At 47.4% G+C, this 25,162-nt stretch overlaps 1 protein-coding gene across 3 annotated transcripts in view; it reads left to right on the top strand.

The window, feature by feature from the left end:
• Nucleotides 1-25,162, top strand: part of LOC119969297 — a 137,741-nt gene that overhangs the window by 62,960 nt on the left and 49,619 nt on the right. For all 3 annotated transcript variants that reach the window (XM_038802741.1, XM_038802743.1, XM_038802744.1), the window contains exons 7-9: nt 2,143-2,243; nt 4,910-5,080; nt 11,270-11,461. In XM_038802741.1, the coding sequence (XP_038658669.1) occupies nt 2,143-2,243; nt 4,910-5,080; nt 11,270-11,461 (464 nt within the window). The remainder of the gene's footprint in view (nt 1-2,142; nt 2,244-4,909; nt 5,081-11,269; nt 11,462-25,162) is intronic.

A 25,162-nucleotide genomic window follows, 5' to 3' on the forward strand; every position in this document is an offset into this window, starting at 1 on the left:
GACGGATAAAACAAAAAGGATTTAATGAACTTACTCTAGACACTCCTGCCCCGGTCCACACTCAGCCCGGGGTATTTACGTCCCAGGGTACCTCTGTTTAAGGGTGTAGTCCCACCCCCTCATGGGGGGATATCATACTCAGATGAGGCCACAGGGAACCTGAGGCACAGATCCTGTGGCCTTGGGTTGGGTTATAACAGTAACTATAATGACACAGAGGAGGCTGACGGTGAACGTAATATAGATTTATTTACAAGCATTTACAAGGATCAGCTATATGCAGCATCTCACCCCCAGTGCAATCCGAGCTGGGAGGGGCTTATCTCACCAGGCCCTGATTTGGGCCTGCTTTTAACCTTTGCTCATAACAAGCCCCAGGTGGTTGGATTCCACCCCCTACCTTGGGGGCACATTCGCCATGAGTTCCAGGGAGAGATCAATGATGGTTTCTCCATAGTCCTGGTGGGGGTTGTGACAATAACCCTCTAATCCCTTCACCCTCATATGTTTCTCTAGTTACCCTCTCAATGTGTCTATACTATTCTCTTCAACCACTCCCTGTGGTAGCGAGTCCCACATTATCACCACTCTCTGGGTAAAGACGTTTCCTCTGAATTCCCTATTGGATTTCTCAATGACTATCCTATATGAACGGCCTCTAATTATATCCTTCCCCACAAGAGGAAACATTCTCTCTCTATCCACTCTTTCAAAACCTGTCATGCTACAGTTGAATAGAACCTTGGTAAGGCTCCACTTGGAATATTGCGCACAATTCTGGTCACCACACTACCAGAAGGATGTGGAGGCTTTGGAGAGGGTGCAGAGGAGGTTTGCCAGGATGTTGCCTTGTCTGGAGGGTGTTAGTTATGTGGAGAGGCCGAATAGACTTGGACTGTTTTTATTAGAAAGACGGAGGTTGAGGGGTGACCTGATAGAGGTCTACAAGATTATGAGGGGCATGGATAGAATGGATGGGCTGGCATTCTTTCCCAGGGTGGAGGGGTCAGTCGCCAGGGGGCATTGGTTTAAGGTCCGTGGGGCAATGTTTAGAGGAGATGTGCTATGCAGGTTTTTTACACAGAGGGTGTTGAGTGCCTGGAACGTGTTGCCGGGGAGGCTGTGGAAGCAGATACATTAATGTGTTCAATAGGCATCTTGACAAACATATGGATAGGATGGGTATAGAGGGATATGGCATAAGGACGTGCTGAGGGTTTTGGCAAAGGTTGGTATCATGACCGGTACAGGCTTGGAGGGCCGAAGGGCTTATTCCTGTGCTGTATTGTTCTTTGTTCTTCCAGAATTTTAAACCTCAGCCTTTTTCTTTCAAGAGAAAAGTGACCCAGTCTGTTAATTCTTTCCCGATATGTATACTTGTACATTTCTGGTATCATCTTTAAAATCTCCGCCAGAGCCTCTATATATCCTGTTTCTAATATGCCCCCCAGAATTGAAGGTTTGTTAAACGTTGAACTTAACCTCCCTACTTTTCAATCCTATCTCTGGAGTAATGAAACTCAGTTCTTTGTCATAGATGTTCACAGCATGAAAACAGGCCTTTCATCCCATCTTGTACATACCGCCCAGTTTTTACCACTAAGCTAGTCCCAATTGCCTGCCTTTGGCCCATATCCCTCTATACCCAGCTTTCCCATAGAACTGTCTAAATGCTTTTTGAAAGACAAAATTGTACCCGCCTCTACTACTGCCTCTGGCAGCTCGTTCCAGATACTTACCACTCTCTGTGTGAAAAAATTGCCTCTCTGGACCCTCTTGTATCTCTCCCCTCTCACCTTAAACCTATTCCCTCTAGTTTTAGACTCCCCTACCTTTGGAAAAATATGTTGACTATCTACCTGATGTATGCCCCTCATTATTTTATAAACCTCTAAATGATCATCCCTAAGCCTCCTACACAAGGAAAAAAGTTCTTGGTTTGTTTTCAAGCGATCTAATTGGAGAAATGTTTTTAACCCGTTCCACTTTTCAGCTTGGTGCTGGTTTTGCTTCTCTTGAGGCAGAGGCCCAGGTACAGCCAGGCATACTTGTGCATATCGGGAGATGTCAGGAAAAGCCCAATATGATGCTCTTGGATAGTTAATCGCCAAATTAAATGTTTTTTTGTGTCCCACTATGTAGCTTACAGGGAAGAAAAGGAGAAGGATGCTATTCTACATATTATTGTTAACCTGACAAAGACAAAACGCTTCTTTATACCTGGAGCTCCGTTTCGTATTTGGGTATGTATGAATTTGCAATGAAACTGTCTGGGTATGTGTGTGTGTGTGTGTGTTGGGGCGGGGGGGGGGGGGGGGGGGGGAGGAGAGGAGGGAATGGAACACAGGTTGTGACATCATCCTGATAATATTGCCCAGAATGCCTCAAAATTCCATCCTACCAACTTCAGTTGAATGAAATATAAACACGTGTGCTGGAATTTTCAGGACGGCAACTACTCGGTGCCTGCCACCTTGAAAGTCGGCAACATCCCCGACGTCTCTGACAAGCCCGCTGCCATTTTACGCTCAATTGAGCATTGATTGGCAGCAGGCAGGACGACCGTCTTCCCTTGGCCAATCTGAAAACTCTCCAGAGGCCTCCAGACAAACAGCCCCAGTGGCCTGAATAGGTACTGCAGCACCATGTCTGAGCCTGAGACCCAGTCCCACACTTCAGGTAAGTACAGGTGTCCTGGGGGCGGTAGGGTAGGGGGTGTCTTGGAGGTCAGGAGGGGGGCAATCTTGGTATCAGGGGATTGGGGGGGAAGGGAGATGGAGGGAGAGTTGGAGTCCCCAGGTCCCGGAGATGAGGGTCTCTGGGCATTCAGATTGAGGTGATCTATCTCCCCCCCCCCGCCACCTCACTCTTCCTGCCCAAGATTGCTCATTTGTTCTCCATGGCAGGTTGCTCCAACTGATGCCTGCAAGCCTAAAAATTATGGGCAGTAGAAGGTCCTTAAAAAGCCATTAAGTGGCCACTTGATGACCTTCAAAGGCATCGGCGGGCTACCCATTTGAAGCCCTGCCCCTTCACCGTGAAACAGTGCCTGGGGCGGGTGGAATCCCATCCATGGAATTTTACACACTCCCCACTATCACCCCCCATCCCCCCCTTCCCCCCCCCCCCCCCACCTCAGAGTCCTCAGTGGGGTCGAGTGTAAAATTCTGGCCGTGGTACAACAAGCGATGCCATAACGCCATAATATGTAGGGGCAAAAGTAGGCCATTCGGCCCATCATGCCTGCTGCGCCATTCAATGAGATCATGGCTGACCTGATGTGATAATCCTCAACTCCACTTTCCTGCCTTATCTCCATAACCCACAATTTTAGACCCTGGGTCTGATTGACGTTTTTCAACAGAAATGAGGTGGAATTACTTCACTTGCAAGGTTGTGAACCTGTGGAATACTCTACCCCAGAATGCAGTGAACGCCGGAACACTAAGAAATTGAAGGAGGAGATGGATATGTTTTTTTGAGTTGTGGGATGATAGGTTATGGGGAGCAGGCAGGAAGATAGTGATGAGGCCGAGATGAGATCAGCCATGATCATATTGAATGGCGGAATAGGCTTGAGGGACTGACTTGGCTACTTCTGTTCCTAGTTCTTATGCTGTTTGTGTTCGTGTGTTTGCATTTCTGTGCGTGAAAGAGAGGTAGTTTGAGAGAGATGGAAAGAGATAGAGCTGTATTGGTGAACAATCACCAGACCCACTTAAATTGAATGGATGATTTGTGAGAAACCAGCCAGTCCTCTACAATCCGAGCTATTCCATAAAGAGTGCATTTATTAAATGGAGAATAGGATCAAGAGCCAATGGGTTGAACTCACCATGGTTTTGATCTGCTGTTCACCTGAGATGTGTAGAGAACATCACAATTTTGGAACTGTCCCGACAACATTAACTATTGTTAGACTGGTCACTTCACTCCCCTCCTTGCGTGATCGCTGCAGGATGTATGTGAGTTCCTGCAGTGTTCGTTCTGAGAATATTTTTCAACATCAATGAGCCTCGATGTGTCAGAGTAAGATGTGTCCAGCCAATTCTTCACACAGCAAGATCCCACAAACCACACTGTGACAATAACCGGTGTAGCGCTAACAATTATACTCAAAGACGAGAGAGTAGTACAATAGAGGCTTTATTGCTGTGCGATGCTATTCCTCCATCTGCACTGTAGAGTAGGGTCTGAGTGACTCACACGCATATTTATACACAAGCTCAATGTGGGCGGAGCTAGCCAGCAGGGGCTTACCGGAGGAACCTGTATTACAGGTACAGCCATACATCCCCCTACTGCAAGTACACATCACTACAGTGGTTATATCACCACAACTGGGTCGTCTGTTTCAGTGTTGTTGGTTAAAGGATAGATATTGGCCACAAGACTGGGCTGCTCCCCCTGCACTTCTTGGCCATGAGCTCTTTCACCTTCACCTGAGGGGGATAGGGGACCCGGGTTTGATTCCAGCCTTGGGTGACTGTCTGTGTGGAGTTTGCACATGCTCCCCGTGTCTGCATGGATTTCCTCCTGGTGCTACAGTCCACAGTTCCTCCTACAGTCCAAAGATGTGTATGTTAGGTGAATTGACCATGATAAATTGCCCCTTAGTGTCCAAAGATGTGCGGGTTAGGTGGGGTTATAGGGCTGTGGGGATGGGGCGGGGTGTGGGCCAAGGTAACCTGTTCTTTCAGTGGGTTGGTGCAGACTCGATGAGCCGAAGATCTCTTTCTGCACTGTAGATATTCTATTCTATGGAATTAAATAAAGGCTGATGCAATACCGCCAGTTTAACGCCATTATCCCAGACTAATTTCTACTCCATAAACTGGTTTCTACATGAAGGAAGAATGCTTTATCACATTGATGGAGAAAGCAGCATTATTACCACATTGTTTTACAGGTATGCGTAACCTATCCAGATCGTTCTCCTGTCTCTGAAGCACTGATCAAAGTTGGAATTACCTCAGAGGATAAATACATAAACGTTTCAAAGGAAGTATTTACTGACGATATTGGTGAATTGGGTATCTCCTTCAATGTTCCTGAAAATGCGAGTAAATTACATATTAAGGTGAGATTATATTTTCGAAGACATTTTATTGTTCACTGTGATCACCGCATTGGCTCCTGGATCAGCAAAGCCTCGATTTTTAAATTCTCATCCTTGGGTTTCCGAATCCCTCCATAGCCTCTGTATCCTCATCTTCACCCACATCTATCCAGGATACCTGCTCCCCTTGAGTTCCAACCGCTCCAGGATATTTAATTTTTATCACTCCGCCGTGCCTTCAACTGCCTTGGATTCAAGCTCGGGAATTCCCTCTCTAAATCCCGCAGCCTCTCCACCTCAGTATTCTCCGATAAAACGCACTTTAAAATCTAACTTTTGATCATCTGCCCTGTTATCTCCTTGTGTGGATTGGTGTCGTATTTTGCTTTATAGTACCACTGTGAAGTGCCTCAGGACATTTTGTTATATTCTGAGCCCTACATAAATGCAACTTATTGTTGTTGATTCTCACAATTAATCAGTGCATAATGATCCCGGTGCGTGTCATCAGCACCTCAGTCACAAAATATGATTCCTGGTCAAAGACTGAACATCTGGAAGAATTTGTGTTTTAAAAGCCCCCCCACATTAGATTGTCCATTCACGTCCGCATGAGTCACGACAGCTCTCCCACAAGCAGAACCCACCAGGGGATTCAGGTGAGTGCTTGGCTCAGGGGGGAGAGGGTCATGCCTAGGCACTGCCTCCTGCCTGGGGGGTGGGGGGGGGGGGGGGGGGGTTCGGTGGGGGGAGGGGGTTGTTCTTTGAGATTTTAATTTAATAATCTTCATTGTCACAAGTAGGCTTACATTAATACTGCAATGAAGTTACTGTGAAAGCCCCCTGTCCTGGGTTGTTTGGGGGGGGGTTTATATTTTTTATATTTTGTATTGGGGGCGCCCTTCCCTTTAAAAAGGACATCCGGATCTTTTAGAACCTAAGTTGGTGGCGAGGGAGTCTCTGCTGGCACGACATTGTGGGACTCACCCCTTGGGACTTCTTTTAATGTACGGCGAAGGAAGCCTCCATTGGGGCAGACAGCTTCCAATTCATTTATCCCGCCTGCTGCCACATCCCGCCCACTGTACCTTAAAGGGTTAAGACAGGATTCTGATTGCTATGCCTGGGGGGTGGGGGACATCATTTTACAAGAAAAGATAATTAAATAGTTGTAAACAAGCTGGAAACCTCTAGACCCTGGTGACTGTGGAATAAAGTGAGGGGGGGGGGGGGTGGGGGGTGGGGGGGGGTTGCTGTCACGTGGTCTTTTATGGCTTTGAAAAAAAACATGCCTGGGAAGAATGTGTTTGAAAATTTGGATTTGGCTTTACTTTCGGAAGAGAAGGGACAACTACTTGTGAGGGAGACAACAGCCTTTCTGCAATCCATGACGGGAAGTGTATATATGTTGCCCTGTGTGCTCGGATTGAGTACCCTCGAATGTTCCTCATGATCATCTGAAAAACATCATCGACTGTGTCGCAGGATCAGCACTGAGAGACCAACCGTATAACCTGGACGTGACTCCACCATCTGTCTCAGAATTACAGAATCACAGAAAATACAGTGCAGAAAAGACCCTTCGGCCCATCAAGTTTGTTCCCCTGCATGAAACGCACCTGATCTGCCAATCCTAACCCCATTTGCCAGTACTTGGCCCATAGCCTGGAATGTTAAGACCTGATAGGTGCTCATCCAGGTACTTTTTAAAGGATGTGAGGCAACCCAACACCACTACCCTTTCAGACAGTGCGTTCCAGACCATCACCACCCTCTGGGTAAAAATGTTTTTCCTCATATTTTAGAGAAATACAGCACAGAACAGGCCCTTCGGCCCACGATGTTGTGCCGAACTTTTGTCCTAGGTTAATCATAGAATTTTGGACAATTTATCATGGCCAATCCACCCAACCTCATATCCCCCTGAACGTCCCGCCCCTCACCTTGAATTTATGTCCACTCGCAACCGACCCTTCAACTAAGGGGAACAGCCTATCCATATTATGTCCCTCATAATCTTGTACACCTCGATCAGGTTGCTCCTCAGTCTTCTCTACTCCAGCGAAAACAACCCAAGCCTGTCCAACCTCTCTTCATAACTTTAAATGTTCCATCCCAGGCAATATCCTGGTGAAACGCCTCTGCGTGGTGACCAGAATTGCTCACAGTACTCCTGCTGTGGCCTCACCAATGTTCTATATAACTCTAGCATGACTTCCTTGCCTTTGTAATCTATGCCACAATTGATAAAGGCAAGTGTACCATATGCCTTTATCACCATCCCATTAACTGCCCTTCTGCCCACCCCATTAACCTGCCCTTCTGTCTTCAGACTTCTATTTACAAACACACCAAGGTCTCTTTATTCCTCAGGACTTCCCAGTGTGATGCCATTCATTGAATATTTCTTTGTCAGATTACTCCTTCCAAAGTGTATCACCTCACACCTCTCAGGATTAGATTCCTTCTGGCACTTTTCTGCCCATTTGACTATCCCGTCTGTATCTTCCTGTAACCCAAGACTCCCAGCCTCACTGTGAACCACCCGGCCTATCTTTGTGTCATCTGCAAACTTACTGATCCTACCCTATCCTTTTCCCTTTGAACCATTGACTTTTAACCTTTGGGAGAATTCCTTGATTTCGATTTATTTTTTGTGTTGCGTGTCTGTGTGACTTAGTGTATTTTGAAAGAGTCATTATTATAATTCAATATTTAATTCTGTATATTAATGAGCTTTGCCTTCTACTTAGCGAGCCTGGTTTACAATAAACTCATAATGTTGTTTATTGAAGAAATCTGGGCATTGGGTGGTCATTCTGAGATTCATAGATAGAACATAGAACATAGAACGATACAGCGCAGTACAGGCCCTTCGGCCCTCGATGTTGCACCGACATGGAAAAAAAACTAAAGGCCATCTAACCTACACTATGCCCTTATCATCCATATGCTTATCCAATAAACTTTTAAATGCCCTCAATGTTGGCGAGTTCACTACTGTTGCAGGTAGGGCATTCCACGGCCTCACCACTCTTTGCGTAAAAAACCCACCTCTGACCTCTGTCCTATATCTATTACCCCTCAATTTAAGGCTATGTCCCCTCGTGCTAGCCACCTCCATCCGCGGGAGAAGGCTCTCGCTGTCCACCCTATCTAACCCTCTGATCATTTTGTATGCCTCTATTTAGTCACCTCTTAACCTTCTTCTCTCTAACAAAAACAACCTCAAGTCCATCAGCCTTTCCTCATAAGATTTTCCCTCCATACCAGGCAACATCCTGGTAAATCTCCTCTGCACCCTTCCAAAGCTTCCACGTCCTTCCTATAATGAGGCGACCAGAACTGTACGCAATACTCCAAATGCGGCCGTACTAGAGTTTTGTACAACTGCAACATGACCTCATGGTTCCGGAACTCAATCCCTCTACCAATAAAGGACAACATACCATAGGCCTTCTTCACAACCCTATCAACCTGGGTGGCACCTTTCAGGGATCTATGTACATGGACACCGAGATCCCTCTGCTCATCCACACTACCAAGAATTTTACCATTAGCCAAATATTCCACATTCCTGTTATTCTTTCCAAAGTGAATCACCTCACACTTCTCCACATTAAACTCCATTTGCCACCTCTCAGCCCAGCTCTGCAGCTTATCTATGTCCCTCTGTAACCTGCAACATCCTTCCGCACTGTCTACAACTCCACCGACTTTAGTGTCGTCTGCAAATTTACTCACCCATCCTTCTGCGCCCTCCTCTAGGTCATTTATAAAAATGACAAACAGCAACAGCCCCAGAACAGATCCTTGTGGTACGCCACTCGTAACTGAACTCCATTCTGAAAATTTCCCATCAACTACCACTCTCTGTCTTCTTTCAACTAGCCAATTTCTGATCCACATCTCTAAATCACCCTCAATCCCCAGCCTCCGTATTTTCTGCAATAGCCGACCGTGGGGAACCTTATCAAACGCTTTACTGAAATCCATATACACCACATCAACTGCTCTACCCTCGTCTACCTGTTCAGTCACCTTCTCAAAGAACTCGATAAGGTTTGTGAGGCATGACCTACCCTTCACAAAACCATGTTGACTATCCCTAATCATATTATTCCTATCTAGATGATTATAAATCGTATCTTTTATAATCCTCTCCAAGACTTTACCCACCACAGACGTTAGGCTCACCGGCCTATAGTTACCGGGGTTATCTCTACTCCCCTTCTTGAACAAAGGGACCACATTTGCTATCCTCCAGGCCTCTGGCACTATTCCTGTAGCCAACGATGACCTAAAAATCAAAGCCAAAGGCTCAGCAATCTCTTCCCTGGCTTCCCAGAGAATCCTAGGATAAATCCCATCAGGCCCCGGTGACTTATCTATTTTCACCTTGTCCAGAATTGCCAACACTTCTTCCCTACGCACCTCAATGCCATCTATTCTAATAGGCTGAGTCTCAGCATTCTCCTCCACAATATTATCTTTTTCCTGAGTGAATACTGACGAAAAGTATTCATTTAGTATCTCGCTTATCTCCTCAGCCTCCACACACAACTTCCCACCACTGTCCTTGACTGGCCCTACTCTTATCCTAGTCATTCTTTTATTCCTGACATACCTATAGAAAGCTTTTGGGTTTTCCTTGATCCTACCTGCCAAAGACTTCTCATGTCCCCTCCTTGCTCGTCTTAGCTCTCTCTTTAGATCCTTCCTCGCTTCCTTGTAACTATCAAGCGCCCCAGCTGAAACTTCACGCCTCATCTTCACATAGGCCTCCTTCTTCCTCTTAACAAGAGATTCCACTTCTTTGGTAAACCACGGTTCCCTCGCTCGACCCCTTCCTCCCTGCCTGACTGGTACGTACTTATCAAGAACATGCAATAGCTGTTCCTTGAACAAGCTCCACATATCCAGTGTGCCCAACCCTTGCAGCCTACTTCTCCAACCTACACATCCTAAGTCATGTCTAATGGCATCATAATTGCCCTTCCCCCAGCTGTAACTCTTGCCCTGCGGGGTATACTTATCCCTTTCCGTCACTAACGTAAAGGTCACCGAATTGTGGTCACTGTTTCTAAAGTGCTCACCTACCTCCAGATCTAACACCTGGCCTGGTTCATTACCCAAAACCAAATCCAATGTGGCCTCGCCTCTTGTTGGCCTGTCAACATATTGTGTCAGGAAACCCTCCTGCACACATTGTACAAAGAACAACCCATCTAATGTACTCGAACTATATCTTTTCCAGTCAATATTTGGAAAGTTAAAGTCTCCCATAACAACTACCCTGTTACTTTCGCTCTTTTCCAGAATCATCTTCGCCATCCTTTCCTCTACATCCCTAGAACTATTAGGTGGCCTATAGAAAACACCCAACAGGGTGACCTCTCCTTTCCTGTTTCTAACCTCAGCCCATACTACCTCGGAAGAAGAGTCCCCATCTAGCATCCTTTCCGCCACCGTAATACTGTCCTTGACTAGCAGCGCCACACCTCCCCCTCTTTTGCCCCCTTCTCTGAGCTTACTAAAACACCTAAACCCCGGAACCTGCAACAACCATTCCTGTCCCTGCTCTATCCATGTCTCTGAAATGGCCACAACATCGAAGTCCCAGGTACCAACCCATGCTGCCAGTTCCCCTACCTTATTTCGTATACTCCTGGCATTGAAGTAGACACACTTCAAACCACCTACCTGAACACTGGCACCCTCCTGCGAAGTCAAATCTGTGCTCCTGACCTCTATACTCTCAATCTCCCGTACCCCAAAACTACAATCCAGGTTCCCATGCCCCTGCTGAATTAGTTTAAACCCCCCCAAAGAGCACTAACAAATCTCCCCCCCGGGATATTGGTGCCCCTCAGGTTCAGATGTAGACCATCCTGTCTATAGAGGTCCCACCTTCCCCAGAAAGAGCCCCAGTTATCCAGAAATCTGAATCCCTCCCGCCTGCACTATCCCTGATAAACCACAATTTTGGCTTTTATGGTTAGCTGGAGCAAACATTTGGATATATGTTGTGACCCATGGAGGAGTGGAACTAGAGAAGCTCCTTCCATCTCAGTCGTAACGTGAGTTAAAGAAGTCGGGTGCAATTGGTGGAGGGGTGTGGGGAAACCCAAAACAGATGGAACTGTTTTTGCAGCCTGTTCTAGCACAAGTGTAATATTCTGTTCTATTTCCCTTATTTTATCTCCCCAGGTCAGCACTAGAAATAAAGCCCTTGAGACTGAAGAAAGCAGTGAAATAGTAATTGAAAGCCTTGCACACAATAAGGCCTACCTAAGTATAGAATTGCCAAATGTTCTGCTATACCCTGGAGATATCATATATGTGACATTATCAGCTTTCAGTCAGTTAAATATCAATGATGTCAACTACTATTACTATATGGTAAGTTAATGAATCTTAATTTTCCTCAATTCAAGTATGAATCTGGATTCAAGAACATTGGGATGTGACTTTGCTGCATTCTTGGAATCTCAGTGCATGCAGTATTATGACATCTGTTTCAATGGTCATGCCCACTTTATACAGGACAATATCCTTTCTTTCACCACATCAAAGTAGATAAGTGGTTTGGCTTCCTCACTGAGTTGCTTTTGATATGGTGAGGAGCTGTCAATCATAGCAAGACTGTTTATAAATATTGTGGCCAGCATCATAGCTGGGTACTTGAGATGCATTCAAGCATGAAGGGGAAAATAAATAAATATCCACCATGCAACTGTGTCTGAACTATTAAACTATCAATCACAGGCTAGCAAGTAATTGCTTTGTGTAATTGAATGGATGCTCAGTATTTCAAATGTCAGGGGAATTGAAACTTTTTCAAATGTTGTGGGCCTTAGGGGAAGACTCTGATACTTGCAACAGCTGCTGTTTTAAAGGAATTTGGCTGAGTAAGCAGATGTTAGGAAAAGGAAAATATTTCTGCTTTGATTCTTCACTGAACTGCCTGGAATGCTCAGAGCAGTTCAGGGTGAGGAGACTATTGCAGAATTAAAAATTTCAGACCAGGAGGATGTTGTTGAGCAGAGGGCTGCCTGTGATCACCATGCCAAGGATGATCTTCAGGCTGACCAGGGCTGGAAGGGGCAGACCAGGCAGAGGGCCGCACTTGGTCAACCTCGCACCATAGCCCTCCCGGTGGATTTCCCACTGTGGAGGTCGGAGCATCACGGTGGATGGAGCAATGCGGGGGGGGGGGGGGGGGGGGATCAGACTTCCAGCAAGTTAATTGCATGTTAAACCTGAATTTGCATCTTCCCGCCGGCAAGGATATCATTACAACGCATCTGGTGCCCTGCGCCTCTCCCATTTTTCAGTTAGCACTCTCTTCCCGATCAGGAATCCCGATACCGGCATCAGGCAATGGCGAATCCACCCCAATGCTATTGTAAAGATTTCTCCATGGGAAGTGTGGGAACATGTCATAGCTAATTTTGCACTGAGTGCTGAGCTTGTGGCATTTGAGTGCTACAGTGAGAGTTTGGTGACTGAGGGAGTATAAGGGTTATTTAAAGTCTAGTATTTCTTTTATTTAGTTAATTAACTTAAAAGTTGCTGTTTGGTCTATAAGAAGGTGAATTTTGAATCAGCTTTAAACAAGGTTCTACTTGGACTTACTTGCAGCTGGAGCTTGTTAATTAGTTAATTGCATTAGGCCAGTTTTTAGAAGCTAGAGTCACAGTATAAATAGGGGCTAGATACAGTGCAGACTTTGTTTGCACTGAGTGCTGAGCTTGTGGCATTTGAGTGCTACAGTGAGAGTTTGGTGACTGAGGGAGTATAAGGGTTATTTAAAGTCTAGTATTTCTTTTATTTAGTTAATTAACTTAAAAGTTGCTGTTTGGTCTATAAGAAGGTGAATTTTGAATCAGCTTTAAACAAGGTTCTACTTGGACTTACTTGCAGCTGGAGCTTGTTAATTAGTTAATTGCATTAGGCCAGTTTTTAGAAGCTAGAGTCACAGTATAAATAGGGGCTAGATACAGTGCAGACTTTGTTTGCACTGAGTGCTGAGCTTGTGGCATTTGAGTGCTACAGTGAGAGTTTGGTGACTGAGGGAGTGCTGAGCTTGTGGCATTTGAGTGCTACAGTGAGAGTTTGGTGACTGAGGGAGTTAGGTGAGGAGGGAGTAAGGTACTCCTTTCATTTAATTTCCTATATTTATCAAAGAGCGTGAAGGGAACCAGGAGTTTAGAGTACAGCTGACTGGGAGCAGAGTCGGAGGGCGGAGGTCCAGTTGGTCCACAGGGCAGCTAATTCTGTAAAGTAAGAGGGGATGGAGGCTAGGGCAGTTGCATGCTCCTCCTGTAGGATGTGGGTGGTGAGGGATACCACTGGTGTCCCCGCTGACTATACCTGCGGGAAGTGCACCCAACTCCAGCTCCTCAGAGACCGTGTTAAGGTACTGGAGCTGGAGCTGGATGAACTTCGGATCATCCGGGAGGCAGAGGGGGTCATAGAGAAGAGTTACAGGGAGGTAGCCACACCAAAGGTACTGGACAAGAGTAGCTGGGTTACAGTCAGGGGAAAGAAAATTAACAGGCAGACAGTGCAGGGATCCCTCGTGGCCATTCCCCTTCAAAACAAGTATACCGTTTTGGATGCTGTTGGGGGGGATGACCTACCGGGGGAAGGCCCCAGCGGCCAGGTCTCTGGCACTGAGTCTGGCTCTGGGGCTCAGAAGGGAAGGGGGGAGCATAGAAAAGCAATAGTAATAGGAGATTCAATGGTTAGGGGAATAGATAGGAGATTCTGTGGTCGCGAGCGAGACTCCCGAAAGGTATGTTGCCTCCCGGGTGCCAGGGCCAGGGATGTCTCTGATCGTGTCTTCAGGATCCTGAAGGGGGAGGGTGAGCAGCCAGAAGTCGTGGTGCACATTGGTACCAACGATATAGGTAGGAAAAAGGGTGTGGAGGTAATAAACAAGTTTAGGGAGTTAGGCTGGAAGTTAAGGGCCAGGACAGACAGAGTTGTCATCTCTGGTTTGTTGCCGGTGCCACGTGATAGCGAGGCTAGGAATAGGGAGAGAGTGCAGTTGAACACGTGGCTGCAGGAATGGTGTAGGAGGGAGGGCTTCAGGTATTTGGATAATTGGAGCGCATTCTGGGGAAGGTGGGACCTGTACAAGCAGGACGGGTTGCATCTGAACCAGAGGGGCACCAATATCCTGGGGGGGAGGTTTTCTAGTACTCTTCGGGAGGGTTTAAACTAATTTGGCAGGGGAATGGGAACCGGATCTGTAGTCCAGCAACTAAGGTAGACGATAGTCAGGACGCCAAAGCACGTAGTGATGCAGTGGGGAAGGTAACAATGACAAAGGAGAGTACTTGCAGGCAAGGAGATGGGTTGAAGTGTGTATACTTTAATGCAAGAAGCATCAGGAATAAGGTGGGTGAACTTAATGCATGGATCGGTACTTGGGACTACGATGTGGTGGCCATCACGGAAACTTGGATAGAAGAGGGGCAGAAATGGTTGTTGGAGGTCCCTGGTTATAGATGTTTCAACAAGATTAGGGAGGATGGTAAAAGAGGTGGGGGGGTGGCATTGTTAATTAGAGATAGTATAACAGCTGCAGAAAGGCAGTTCGAGGGGGATCTGCCTACTGAGGTAATATGGGTTGAAGTTAGAAATAGGAAAGGAGCAGTCACCTTGTTGGGTGTGTTCTATAGGCCCCCCAATAGCAGCAGAGATGTGGAGGAACAGATTGGGAAACAGATTCTGGAAAGGTGCAGAAGTCACAGGGTAGTAGTCATGGGCGACTTCAACTTCCCAAACATTGAGTGGAAACTCTTTAGATCAAATAGTTTGGATGGGGTAGTGTTTGTGCAGTGTGTCCAGGAAGCTTTTCTAACACAGTATGTAGATTGTCCGACCAGAGGGGAGGCCATATTGGATTTAGTACTTGGTAATGAACCAGGGCAGGTGATAGATTTGTTAGTGGGGGAGCATTTTGGAGGTAGTGACCACAATTCTGTGACTTTCACTTTAGTAATGGAGAGGGATAGGTGCGAGCAACAGGGCAAGGTTTATAATTGGGGGAAGGGTAAATACAATGCTGTCAGACAAGAATTGAAGTGCAGAAGTTGGGAACATAGGCTGTCAGGGAAGGACACAAGTGAAATGTGGAACTTGTTCAAGGATCAGGTACTGCGTGTCTTTGATATGTATGTCCCTGTCAGGCAGGGAAGAGATGGTCGAGTGAGGGAACCATGGTTGACAAGAGAGGTTGAATGTCTTGTTAAGAGGAAGAAGGAGACTTATGTAAGGCTGAAGAAACAAGGTTCAGACAGGGCGCTGGAGGGATACAAGATAGCCAGGAGGGAACTGAAGAAAGGGATTAGGAGAGCTAAGAGAGGGCATGAAAAATCCTTGGCGGGTAGGATCAAGGAAAACCCCAAGGCCTTTTACACATACGTGAGAAATATGAGAATGACTAGAGTGAGAGTAGGTCCGATTAAGGACAGTAGCGGGAGATTGTGTATTGAGTCTGAAGAGATAGGAGAGGTCTTGAACAAGTATTTTTCTTCAGTATTTACAAATGAGAGGGGCCATATTGTTGGAGAGGACAGCGTGAAGCAGACTGATAAGCTTGAGGAGATACTTGTCAGGAAGGAAGATGTGTTGCGCGTTTTGAAAAACTTGAGGATAGACAAGTCCCCCGGGCCTGACGGGATATATCCAAGGATTCTATGGGAAGCAAGAAATGAAATTGCAGAGCCGTTGGCAATGATCTTTTCATCCTCGCTGTCAACAGGGGTGGTACCAGAGGATTGGAGAGTGGCGAATGTCGTGCCCCTGTTCAAAAAAGGGAATAGGGATAACCCTGGGAATTACAGGCCAGTTAGTCTTACTTCGGTGGTAGGCAAAGTAATGGAAAGGGTACTGAGGGATAGGATTTCTGAGCATCTGGAAAGGCATTGCTTGATTAGGGATAGTCAGCACGGATTTGTGAGGGGTAGGTCTTGCCTTACAAGTCTTATTGAATTCTTTGAGGAGGTGACCAAGCATGTGGATGAAGGTAAAGCAGTGGATGTAGTGTACATGGATTTTAGTAAGGCATTTGATAAGGTTCCCCATGGTAGGCTTATGCAGAAAGTAAGGAGGCATGGGATAGTGGGAAATTTGGCCAGTTGGATAACAAACTGGCTAACCGATAGAAGACAGAGAGTTGTGGTGGATGGCAAATATTCAGCCTGGAGCCCAGTTATCAGTGGCGTACCGCAGGGATCAGTTCTGGGTCCTCTGCTGTTTGTGATTTTCATTAACGACTTGGATGAGGGAGTTGAAGGGTGGGTCAGTAAATTTGCAGATGATACGAAGATTGGTGGAGTTGTGGATAGTGAGGAGGGCTGTTGTCGGCTTCAAAGAGACATAGATAGAATGCAGAGCTGGGCTGAGAAGTGGCAGATGGAGTTTAACCCTGACAAGTGTGAGGTTGTCCATTTTGGAAGGACAAAACTGAATGCGGAATACAGGGTTAATGGTAGGGTTCTTGGCAATGTGGAGGAGCAGAGAGATCTTGGGGTCTATGTTCATTGTTCTTTGAAAGTTGCCACTCAAGTGGATAGAGCTGTGAAGAAGGCCTATGGTGTGCTAGCGTTCATTAGCAGAGGGATTGAATTTAAGAGCCGTGAGGTGATGATGCAGCTGTACAAAACCTTGGTCAGGCCACATTTGGAGTACTGTGTGCAGTTCTGGTCACCTCATTTTAGGAAGGATGTGGAAGCTTTGGAAAAGGTGCAAAGGAGATTTACCAGGATGTTGCCTGGAATGGAGAGTAGGTCTTACGAGGAAAGGTTGAGGGTGCTAGGCCTTTTCTCATTAGAACGGAGAAGGATGAGGGGCGACTTGATAGAGGTTTATAAGATGATCAGGGGAATAGATAGAGTAGATAGTCAGAGACTTTTTCCCCGGGTGGAACACACCATTACAAGGGGACATAAATTTAAGATAAATGGTGGAAGATATAGAGGGGATGTCAGAGGTAGGTTCTTTACCCAGAGAGTAGTGGGGGCATGGAATGCACTGCCTGTGGTAGTAGTTGAGTCGGAAAATTTATGGACCTTCAAACGGCTATTGGATAGGTACTTGGATTAGGGTAGAATAAGGGAGTGTAGGTTAACTTCTTAAGGGCAGCACGGTAGCATTGTGGATAGCACAATTGCTTCACAGCTCCAGGGTCCCAAGTTCGATTTCGACTTGGGTCACTGTCTGTGTGGAGTCTGCACATCCTCCCCGTGACTGCGTGGGTTTCCTCCGGGTACTCCGGTTTCCTCCCACAGTCCAAAGATGTGCAGGTTGGGTGGATTGGCCATGACAAATTGTCCAAAATTCTATGATTAACCTAGGACAAAAGTTCGGCGCAACATCGTGGGCCGAAGGGCCTGTTCTGTGCTGTATTTCTCTATCTCTAATGGTGCAGGATATACATCCTTGATTATATCCTAAATTTTCTGTCAATATTTATAAATTCTTTGGGGATAAATAATTTGGGGGAATATACTTCATACAAGATCAAAATTTAAAAGGCAGAAGGCACCCAGACAAGGTTAACAAGACCTTTGAAGACTTACCGGGGACTGTACATCTCAGAGCCCCCACCAGAGGCATCGGGGATGAAACAGTTCCTCGATGGACTGGACATGCCAGTTGTGGGGAAGGACAGAAAACGGGGCCTGGAAGCACCACTGGAACTGGGAGAGATCATGGAGAGTATTAGCTCCATGCAGGCGGGGAATATGGGTTCCCGGCGGACTTCTACAAAACATTTGCGACAGGACTGGCCCCGCATCCGCGGGAAATGTTCACAGACTCGCTGGCTAGGCGCACACTGCCACCTACGCTAGCACAAGCCTAAATCTCGCTAATACCTAAGAAAGACAAAGGCCCAACTGAATGTGGTTCATACAGACCCATCTCGCTACTGAACGTAGACGCCAAAATATTGGCCAAGGTGCTGGCCAAAAGGCTAGAAGACTGCATATCAGAGGTGGTCGCAGAGGATCAAATGGGCTTTGTCAAAGGTAGACAGCTAACATCGAACATCAGGCGCCTGCTGAACGTGATCATGACCCCATCAGGAACAGAGCACCTGAGGTGATCGTCTCCCTGGATGCAGAAAAGGCAAAGATCTAAAAATAAAGAAAAGTACAATAAGAAGTCTTACAACACCAGGTTAAAGTCCAACAGGTTTGTTTCAAACACTAGCTTTCGGAGCACTGCTCCTTCCTCAGGTGAATGAAGAGGTAGGTTCCAGAAACATATACATATAGACAAAGTCAAAGATACAAGACGATGCTTTGAATGCGAGCATTTGCAGGTAATTAAGTCTTTACAGATCCAGAGATAGGGGTAACCGCAGGTTCAAGAGGTGTGAATTGTCTCAAGCCAGGACAGTTGGTAGGATTTCACAAGCCCAGGCCAGATGGTGGGGGATGAATGTAATGTGACATGAATCCAAGGTCCTGGTTGAGGCCGTACTCATGTGTGTGGAACTTAGCTATAAGTTTCTGCTCGGCGATTCTGCGTTGTCGCGCGTCCTGAAGGCCGCCTTGGAGAACGCTTACCCGGAGATCAGAAGCTGAATGCCCTTGACTGCAGAAGTGTTCCCCGACTGAAAGGGAACATTCCTGTCCGTTGTCGCAGTGTCTGCATGGTCTCTCCAATGTACCACACGTCGGGACATCCTTTCCTGCAGCATATGAGGTAGACAGTGTTGGCCGAGTCGCACGTACCTGGTGGGTGGTGTTCTCACGTGTAATGGTGGTACCCATGTCGATGATCTGGCACGTCCTGCAGAGATTGCCCATGGCAGGGTTGTGTGGTGTCGTGGTCAACATGAGCAAAAGTGAGATCTTCCCGCAAGGGGGAGGGGCAGCACTGGTGTGACTGCCGTTTAAACAAACCAGCTACCTGGGGATCCAAATCCCTCATGTCTGGACAGGGATCCACAAATGGAACCTGACCAGTCTGAAAGAGGAAGCCAAAAAGGACCTGCAAAGATGGAACACACTCCCATTTTCCCTAGCAGGGAGAGTACAGACGATCAAAATGAACGTACTGCGCAGATACTTCTTCCTATTTAGATCTATGTCCCCAAGGCCTTTTTCAATGCACTGGACAAATTTCAACGCACTGGACAAATTAAACATGGCTTTTGTATGGGGGCAAAGAATTGTTGGATCACAAAGATGGTCCTACAGAAAACAAAATCCAGGGGAGGGCTAGCCTACAATTCTACCACGGCGGAAAGAGTGATGGGATGGATAAAGGAGCCAGAGGCTGAGTGGGTGCGTGCGGAGGAGGCCTCCTGCAGGGCGACCTCCCTCCAGACCCTCGCCACAATGGCAGTCCTATCCCCACTCAAGAAACACTCCAGCAGCCCAGTGGTGTTCGCCACCCTCCAGATGTGGAACCAACTACGGCAGCAATTCGGACTGACCGAAATGTCCGTCAAAGTCCCCATCTGCAATAACCACAGATTCACACCAGCACTCACCGATGCCACCTTCAGAAGGTGGAGACAGGATGGGGGGACACCGGCAGTCTGGGACCTATACACTGATGGTAGGGTCACAACACTGAAAGAACTGACTCAGAGATTCCAACTAGCTACAGGCAACAAACTCAGATACCTGCAGGTTAAAAACTTCCTACAGAAGGAGACAAAGACATACCCATGACCACCACGACAGACACTATTCGAAGAGCTACTGGACACAGACATCCTAGGCAGAGGGAACTGTAGTAAAATTGTCGAACGACTGCTAGTGAGGGCCGACACCAAACTGGACACAACAAGGAGGGAATGGGAGGAAGACTTGGGGTTCGAAATAGGGTGTGGACCCTGGAGGGGAGCACTGCACAGAGTCAACTCTACCTCCATATGCGCGAGGCTCAACCTAACACAGTTAAACATGGTACACAGAGCCAACTTGACCAGAACCCGAATGAGCAGGTTCTTCCCGGAGGTGGAGGATAGATGCGAACGGTGCCAAGGAGGCCCGGCCAACCAGACCCACATGTTCAGGTCTTGTCCCAGACTTGCTGGATACTGGACAGCCTTCTTCAAGGCAATGTTCAAAGTGGTGGGTGTAGTAATCCACGGGAAGCAGGAGTCCGTCACCACACCAATATTTATTTACAATAACGATATTACAGGAGCAGCTACAAAAAGTGCTGCTAGCAGTCCAGTCAACTTAAGACTGGCTCACAAAGCCTATACAGGTGCTCATATGGGCCCCCTCAATGAGCTATCATTGAGGGAGCCCATACTCCAATTGGCCAACCAATAAAGCCAATTGGAGTTCATTACACCCCTCCCTCCCAAGGTCCGAGGAATTCCTGCCAGCTGGCATTCCTCTGAGCTTCTTCCTGCTCCTCATGTCTGGGTCTGTCAGCTCTGTGTCATCTGCCGGGTCGTTCTCCGAAGTGGGCGGGGTGTACCTTATAGGTGCCGGTCTTTTCCTTGACAACCTCCTTGGAAGTTGTTCTTCCTCCTTGGGGAGAGGTGTCGCGGCGGTCTCGTCGAACGTGTCCATCTGCGACTCTGATGACTGGATGACGGGGTCTGGAGAAATTGCTCGTGGTTGGGGTGTGGGTATCCTTTCCGTCTGGGCTATCCCAGCTTGAGGCGGTCCTGCTTCGCCTGCCTCCAGGTGTGGTTCCGCTGCCCTTATTTGGTCTAGGTGTTTCTTCAGCACCTTACCTCCTATCGAAACCTCATAGGATATGGGCCCTGTTTGGGACTCTACCGTGCCTTTGACCCACGTTGGTCCATTCCCATAATTCTTGACGCAAACCAGTGCCCCCACCTGGAAATGTCTCTGCTGCCGACTATTATCATGCCCCCTGCGTTGGGCCTCCTGTTGTTTCTCCACTTTCCCCGTTAAATTTGAGAAAAGGAGACTCAGCCTCGTTCGCAGCCGCCTTCCCATTAAGAGTTCAGCTGGCGGTATGCCCGTTGTGGAATGCGGTGTGGTCCTGTAATCAAACAGCCAGCGGGAGAGCTTTGTGTCTATTGACGCTGCCGGCTGCTTCTTGAGTCCCGCTTTAAGTGTCTGGACCGCTCTCTCTGCCAGGCTGTTGGTCGCTGGATGGTAAGGGGCCGTTTTGATGTGACGGACTCCGTTTTCCTTCAGGAATTTTCCAAATTCCCCACTTGTGAATGCCGTTCCGTTGTCCGACACCAATACCTCCGGACGTCCATGTGTTGCAAACGAGGCCCTGAGCTTTTCAATTGTAGATGCTGTGCTTGCCGTGTTTATCCGGTGGACGTCCAACCATTTGGAGTGGGCGTCCACTATCACCAAAAACATTGAGCCCATGAAAGGGCCGGCATGGTCAATATGCAAGCGGGTCCATGGTCTGCCTGGCCATTCCCACGGGTGCAATGGCGCCGCTGGTGGCACTCTTTGCCCCTGTTGGCACTCCTGGCACCGACGTACCAAGGCTGCTATGTTTGTGTCCAAACCTGGCCACCAAACATAGCTTCGAGCTAGCATCTTCATTTTAGACACCCGTAATGTAACTCGGTTAAGATTGCCTGACGGCCCTGAGCTGGGACGATTACCCGGGCTCCCCATAATAGGATACCGTCTTCTACGGTTATTTGGTCCCTTCTGCTCCAGTATGGGTGCATCTGGGCTCCACTGGTCTTTCCAGTTAGTAGTAAATGCTTCATCTTGGCTAAAACTGGGTCTTTTTGCGTCCACAACCGAATATGTTGTACGTCTACTGGTAGGGTGTCCAAAAAATTTAGAGTCATTACTGTCTCCTCTACTTTTGGTATTTGCAGCGGAGTGTCCGGGAGGGGAAGTCTGCTCAAAGCATCTGCATGTGCTACTTGCGTTCCCGGTCTGTGCTCCAGAACGTAACTATATGCCGCCAGTAGCAACGCCCAGTGTTGGATTCTAGCTGATGCAATCAGGGGTATTGACTTGTCTTCTTTTAATAGCCCTAATAACGGCTTATGGTCCGTCACTATGGTGAAATTCCGCCCGTACAGATACTGGTGAAATTTTTTCACTGCGAATATCACCGCCAGTCCTTCCTTCTCGATTTGGGCGTACTTCCTCTCAGCCATCGCCAAGGTCCTCGAAGCATAGGCTATTGGCCGTTCGTCCCCATTCCTTCCTCTATGGACTAAGACGGCTCCTACCCCCTAGGGGGAGGCATCAGAAGTGACCACCAACTCCTTCCTTGGGTCATAATGCTCTAGGACATTTTCGGATGACAGCTGTTCCTGAATGTCCCTAAATGCTCGGTTTTGGCGGGCAGACCATTTCCATTCTTGCCCCTTTTTTAGTAACTGGTGGAGATGTTCTAGGATGGACACCCTATTTTCAATAAATTTTCCATAATAGGTTACCAATCCTAGAAATGATTGTAACTCCTGGACCGTGGTGGGAGCTGGGGCTTCTTTTATTGCCCTTACTCTGTCTTCTAATGGGTGTAAGCCTGACTCGTCTACTTTATATCCCAGGTACGTCACTTGTGGGGCCAGAAAAACACATTTTTCCCTTTATAGCCGTACGCCTGCCTTTGCGAAACGCCTGAGCACTTCCTCCAGGTTCCTTAAGTGCTCCCTGTTTGTCCTACCCGTGATTAAGACATCGTCCAAATAAATCGCCACCTGCGGTAGTCCCTGCAGAATATTTTCCATCGTATGCTGGAATATAGCACAGGCTGATGACACTCCGAAAGGTAGCCTAGTCTAACGAAAAAGGCCCTTCAGGGTGTTGATCGTAGCGAACTTCTGCGATTCCTTGTCCAGTTTTAACTGCAGGTAGGCGTGGCTCATGTCCAGTTGCCCACCTGCCAATTTGGCATATAGGTCGTCTATTTTCGGGATTGGGTATTTGTCCAGCAGTGCGTATTTGTTTACTGTTTGTTTGAAATCTCCACAGAGACGTATCGAGCCGTCTGGCTTCAAAATTGGTACCACCGGCGCTGCCCATTCCGAGAACTATACTGGTCTGATAATGCCGTTGCACCGTAACCTTTCTATTTCGTCATCTACTTTCTTCCTTAATGCAAAAGGTACCGGCCTAGCCTTACAAAATTTCAGAAGAGCTTCTGGGTCCACGTGCAAAGTTGCTTTGGCGCCTATGATTTCCCCCAAACCTTCCTGTAAGACCTCCGGGTATTTTTGGAGTACTCCACTCAACTGCCCGCTTCCACACTGGAAAATTTTCATCCAATCTAATTTTAGGTCTTTCAGCCAGTTTCGTCCAATTAAGCTCGGTCCGAAGCCCTCTACTATCGTCAATGGCAATCTGAGCAATGGTTTCTCATATTCCACGGGTACATGAGTCGTGCCTAGAACTTCCAGACGTTCCCCCGTGTAGGTGTTTTTGTTAGAGTTAGTGGCTGGAGTCCATCTTTGATTTTTCTAAATGCTGCCACTCCCATTACTGATACGGCCGCACCCGTGTCTATTTCCATTATTGTCGGCCGCCCGTTCACCCGTGGGGTTATCCTAATGGGTTCTGCTTTCTTCGTTGCAATATTATATAATTGTTCCCCTTCGGAGGAGGATGGGGCGTCTAGGTTGTGTACTTCCCTGCGTCCCCACCTGCTATTCCTCTTTTGCCAATTCCGTTAATTCTTGGAAAGTTTTCGTGTCCGGCGCATCGGGATAAGTCAGACTACGTATAATGGCGAAAGCTGAGGGTCCGCACGCCGACAGCAGGATAAGCCGTTTCCTTTCATCCGTCAGTATACCATTTGCCCGGAAGAAGTAACACATTCTCTCCACATACTGGGACCAGTCCTCAATAGCCGGGTCGAATGCCTCTAACCTTCCAAAAAACGGCATTTTTAAAATGGCAAGGCTTACCCTCCGAGTGCGGCAGCTGGTCTCCGCAAAATTCTTAGTTTACCTCGTCGTCCCTGTAGTCACCACACCAATATTTATTTACAATAACGATATTACAGGAGCAGCTACAAATAGTGCTGCTAGCAGTCAAGTCAACTTAAGACTGGCTCACAAAGCCTATACAGGTGCTTATATGGGCCCCCCTCAATGAGCTATCATTGAGGGAGCTCATACTCCAATTGGCCAACCAATAAAGCCAATTGCAGGTCATTACAGTGGGGATGAGGGTGGAGCCATGCCCGAAAGTGGCGGTCTTCAGGGTATCAGACCAGCCAGATCTCTTCATGTGGAGGAGGGCGGACGTCCTTGCCTTTGCCTCCCTGATCGCCCGCCGTAGAATCCTGCTTGGTTGGCGATCAGCAGCAGACTGGCTGCCCGACCGATCAGAATTTCTGCAAATGGAGAAAATCAAATTCACCATCCGTGGGTCGGAAGAGAGCTTCCACAAAACATGGGAGCTATTCACCCGACTGTTCTGAGACCTGTTTGTGGCCAAATAAATAAATAAATCGCCAGTAGCCAGAGCGGCGGGGGGTGGGGTGGGGGTTCGGATAGGGAGGATTGTAGGTCGAGCCAGCCAGACAGCAACAGACTGTAAATAGAGAATCTGAAGAAGGAATCTTTATGACTGTACAATAAATGAAAACGAACAGCGATGTATGTAATTTTGAAAATGCCAATAAAAATATTTTTTTTAAAGGCAGAAGGTAGGGGAGGGAGCGGGGGTGCGTGAAAGAGGTTAACAAAGATGGAAGTATTCAACTGAGTGGTGGGTGATTAAAGATGGTCCTGTGGAGATTCAAGGGGAAGATGTTAGTTCAGTAGATCTGGGAATGGTTTATGTTTAATTAATATTTGTTTTGTGTCACCTGGGGCCAAATGTGACACAGTCCAGGCAGGCGTGAGGCCAACCCAGAAGGACTTTGGGCCCGTATCCCGCATTCGCGTTACTCGTGCAATTTTTAGGTTGGCACACAGGCAACACGGGCTAGCAGCCTATCTGTTTTTGCCATTTTGTCATCCAAGAGGAGACAAAAGGGGACTGGAACAAAGGCAGGCTGAAGGGTTGGGAGTTTGGTGAGGGTTTGGTTCGGAATATTGTGAGCACTTTCACTGCTTTCTTTGGAGGGTTCAACATACATAGAATCCCTACAGTGCAGAAGGAGGCCATTCGGCCCATCAAGTCAGTACTGACCCCTCAA

The sequence above is a fragment of the Scyliorhinus canicula genome, chromosome 7, assembly GCF_902713615.1.
Source record: "Scyliorhinus canicula chromosome 7, sScyCan1.1, whole genome shotgun sequence".
Lineage (NCBI taxonomy): Eukaryota > Metazoa > Chordata > Chondrichthyes > Carcharhiniformes > Scyliorhinidae > Scyliorhinus > Scyliorhinus canicula.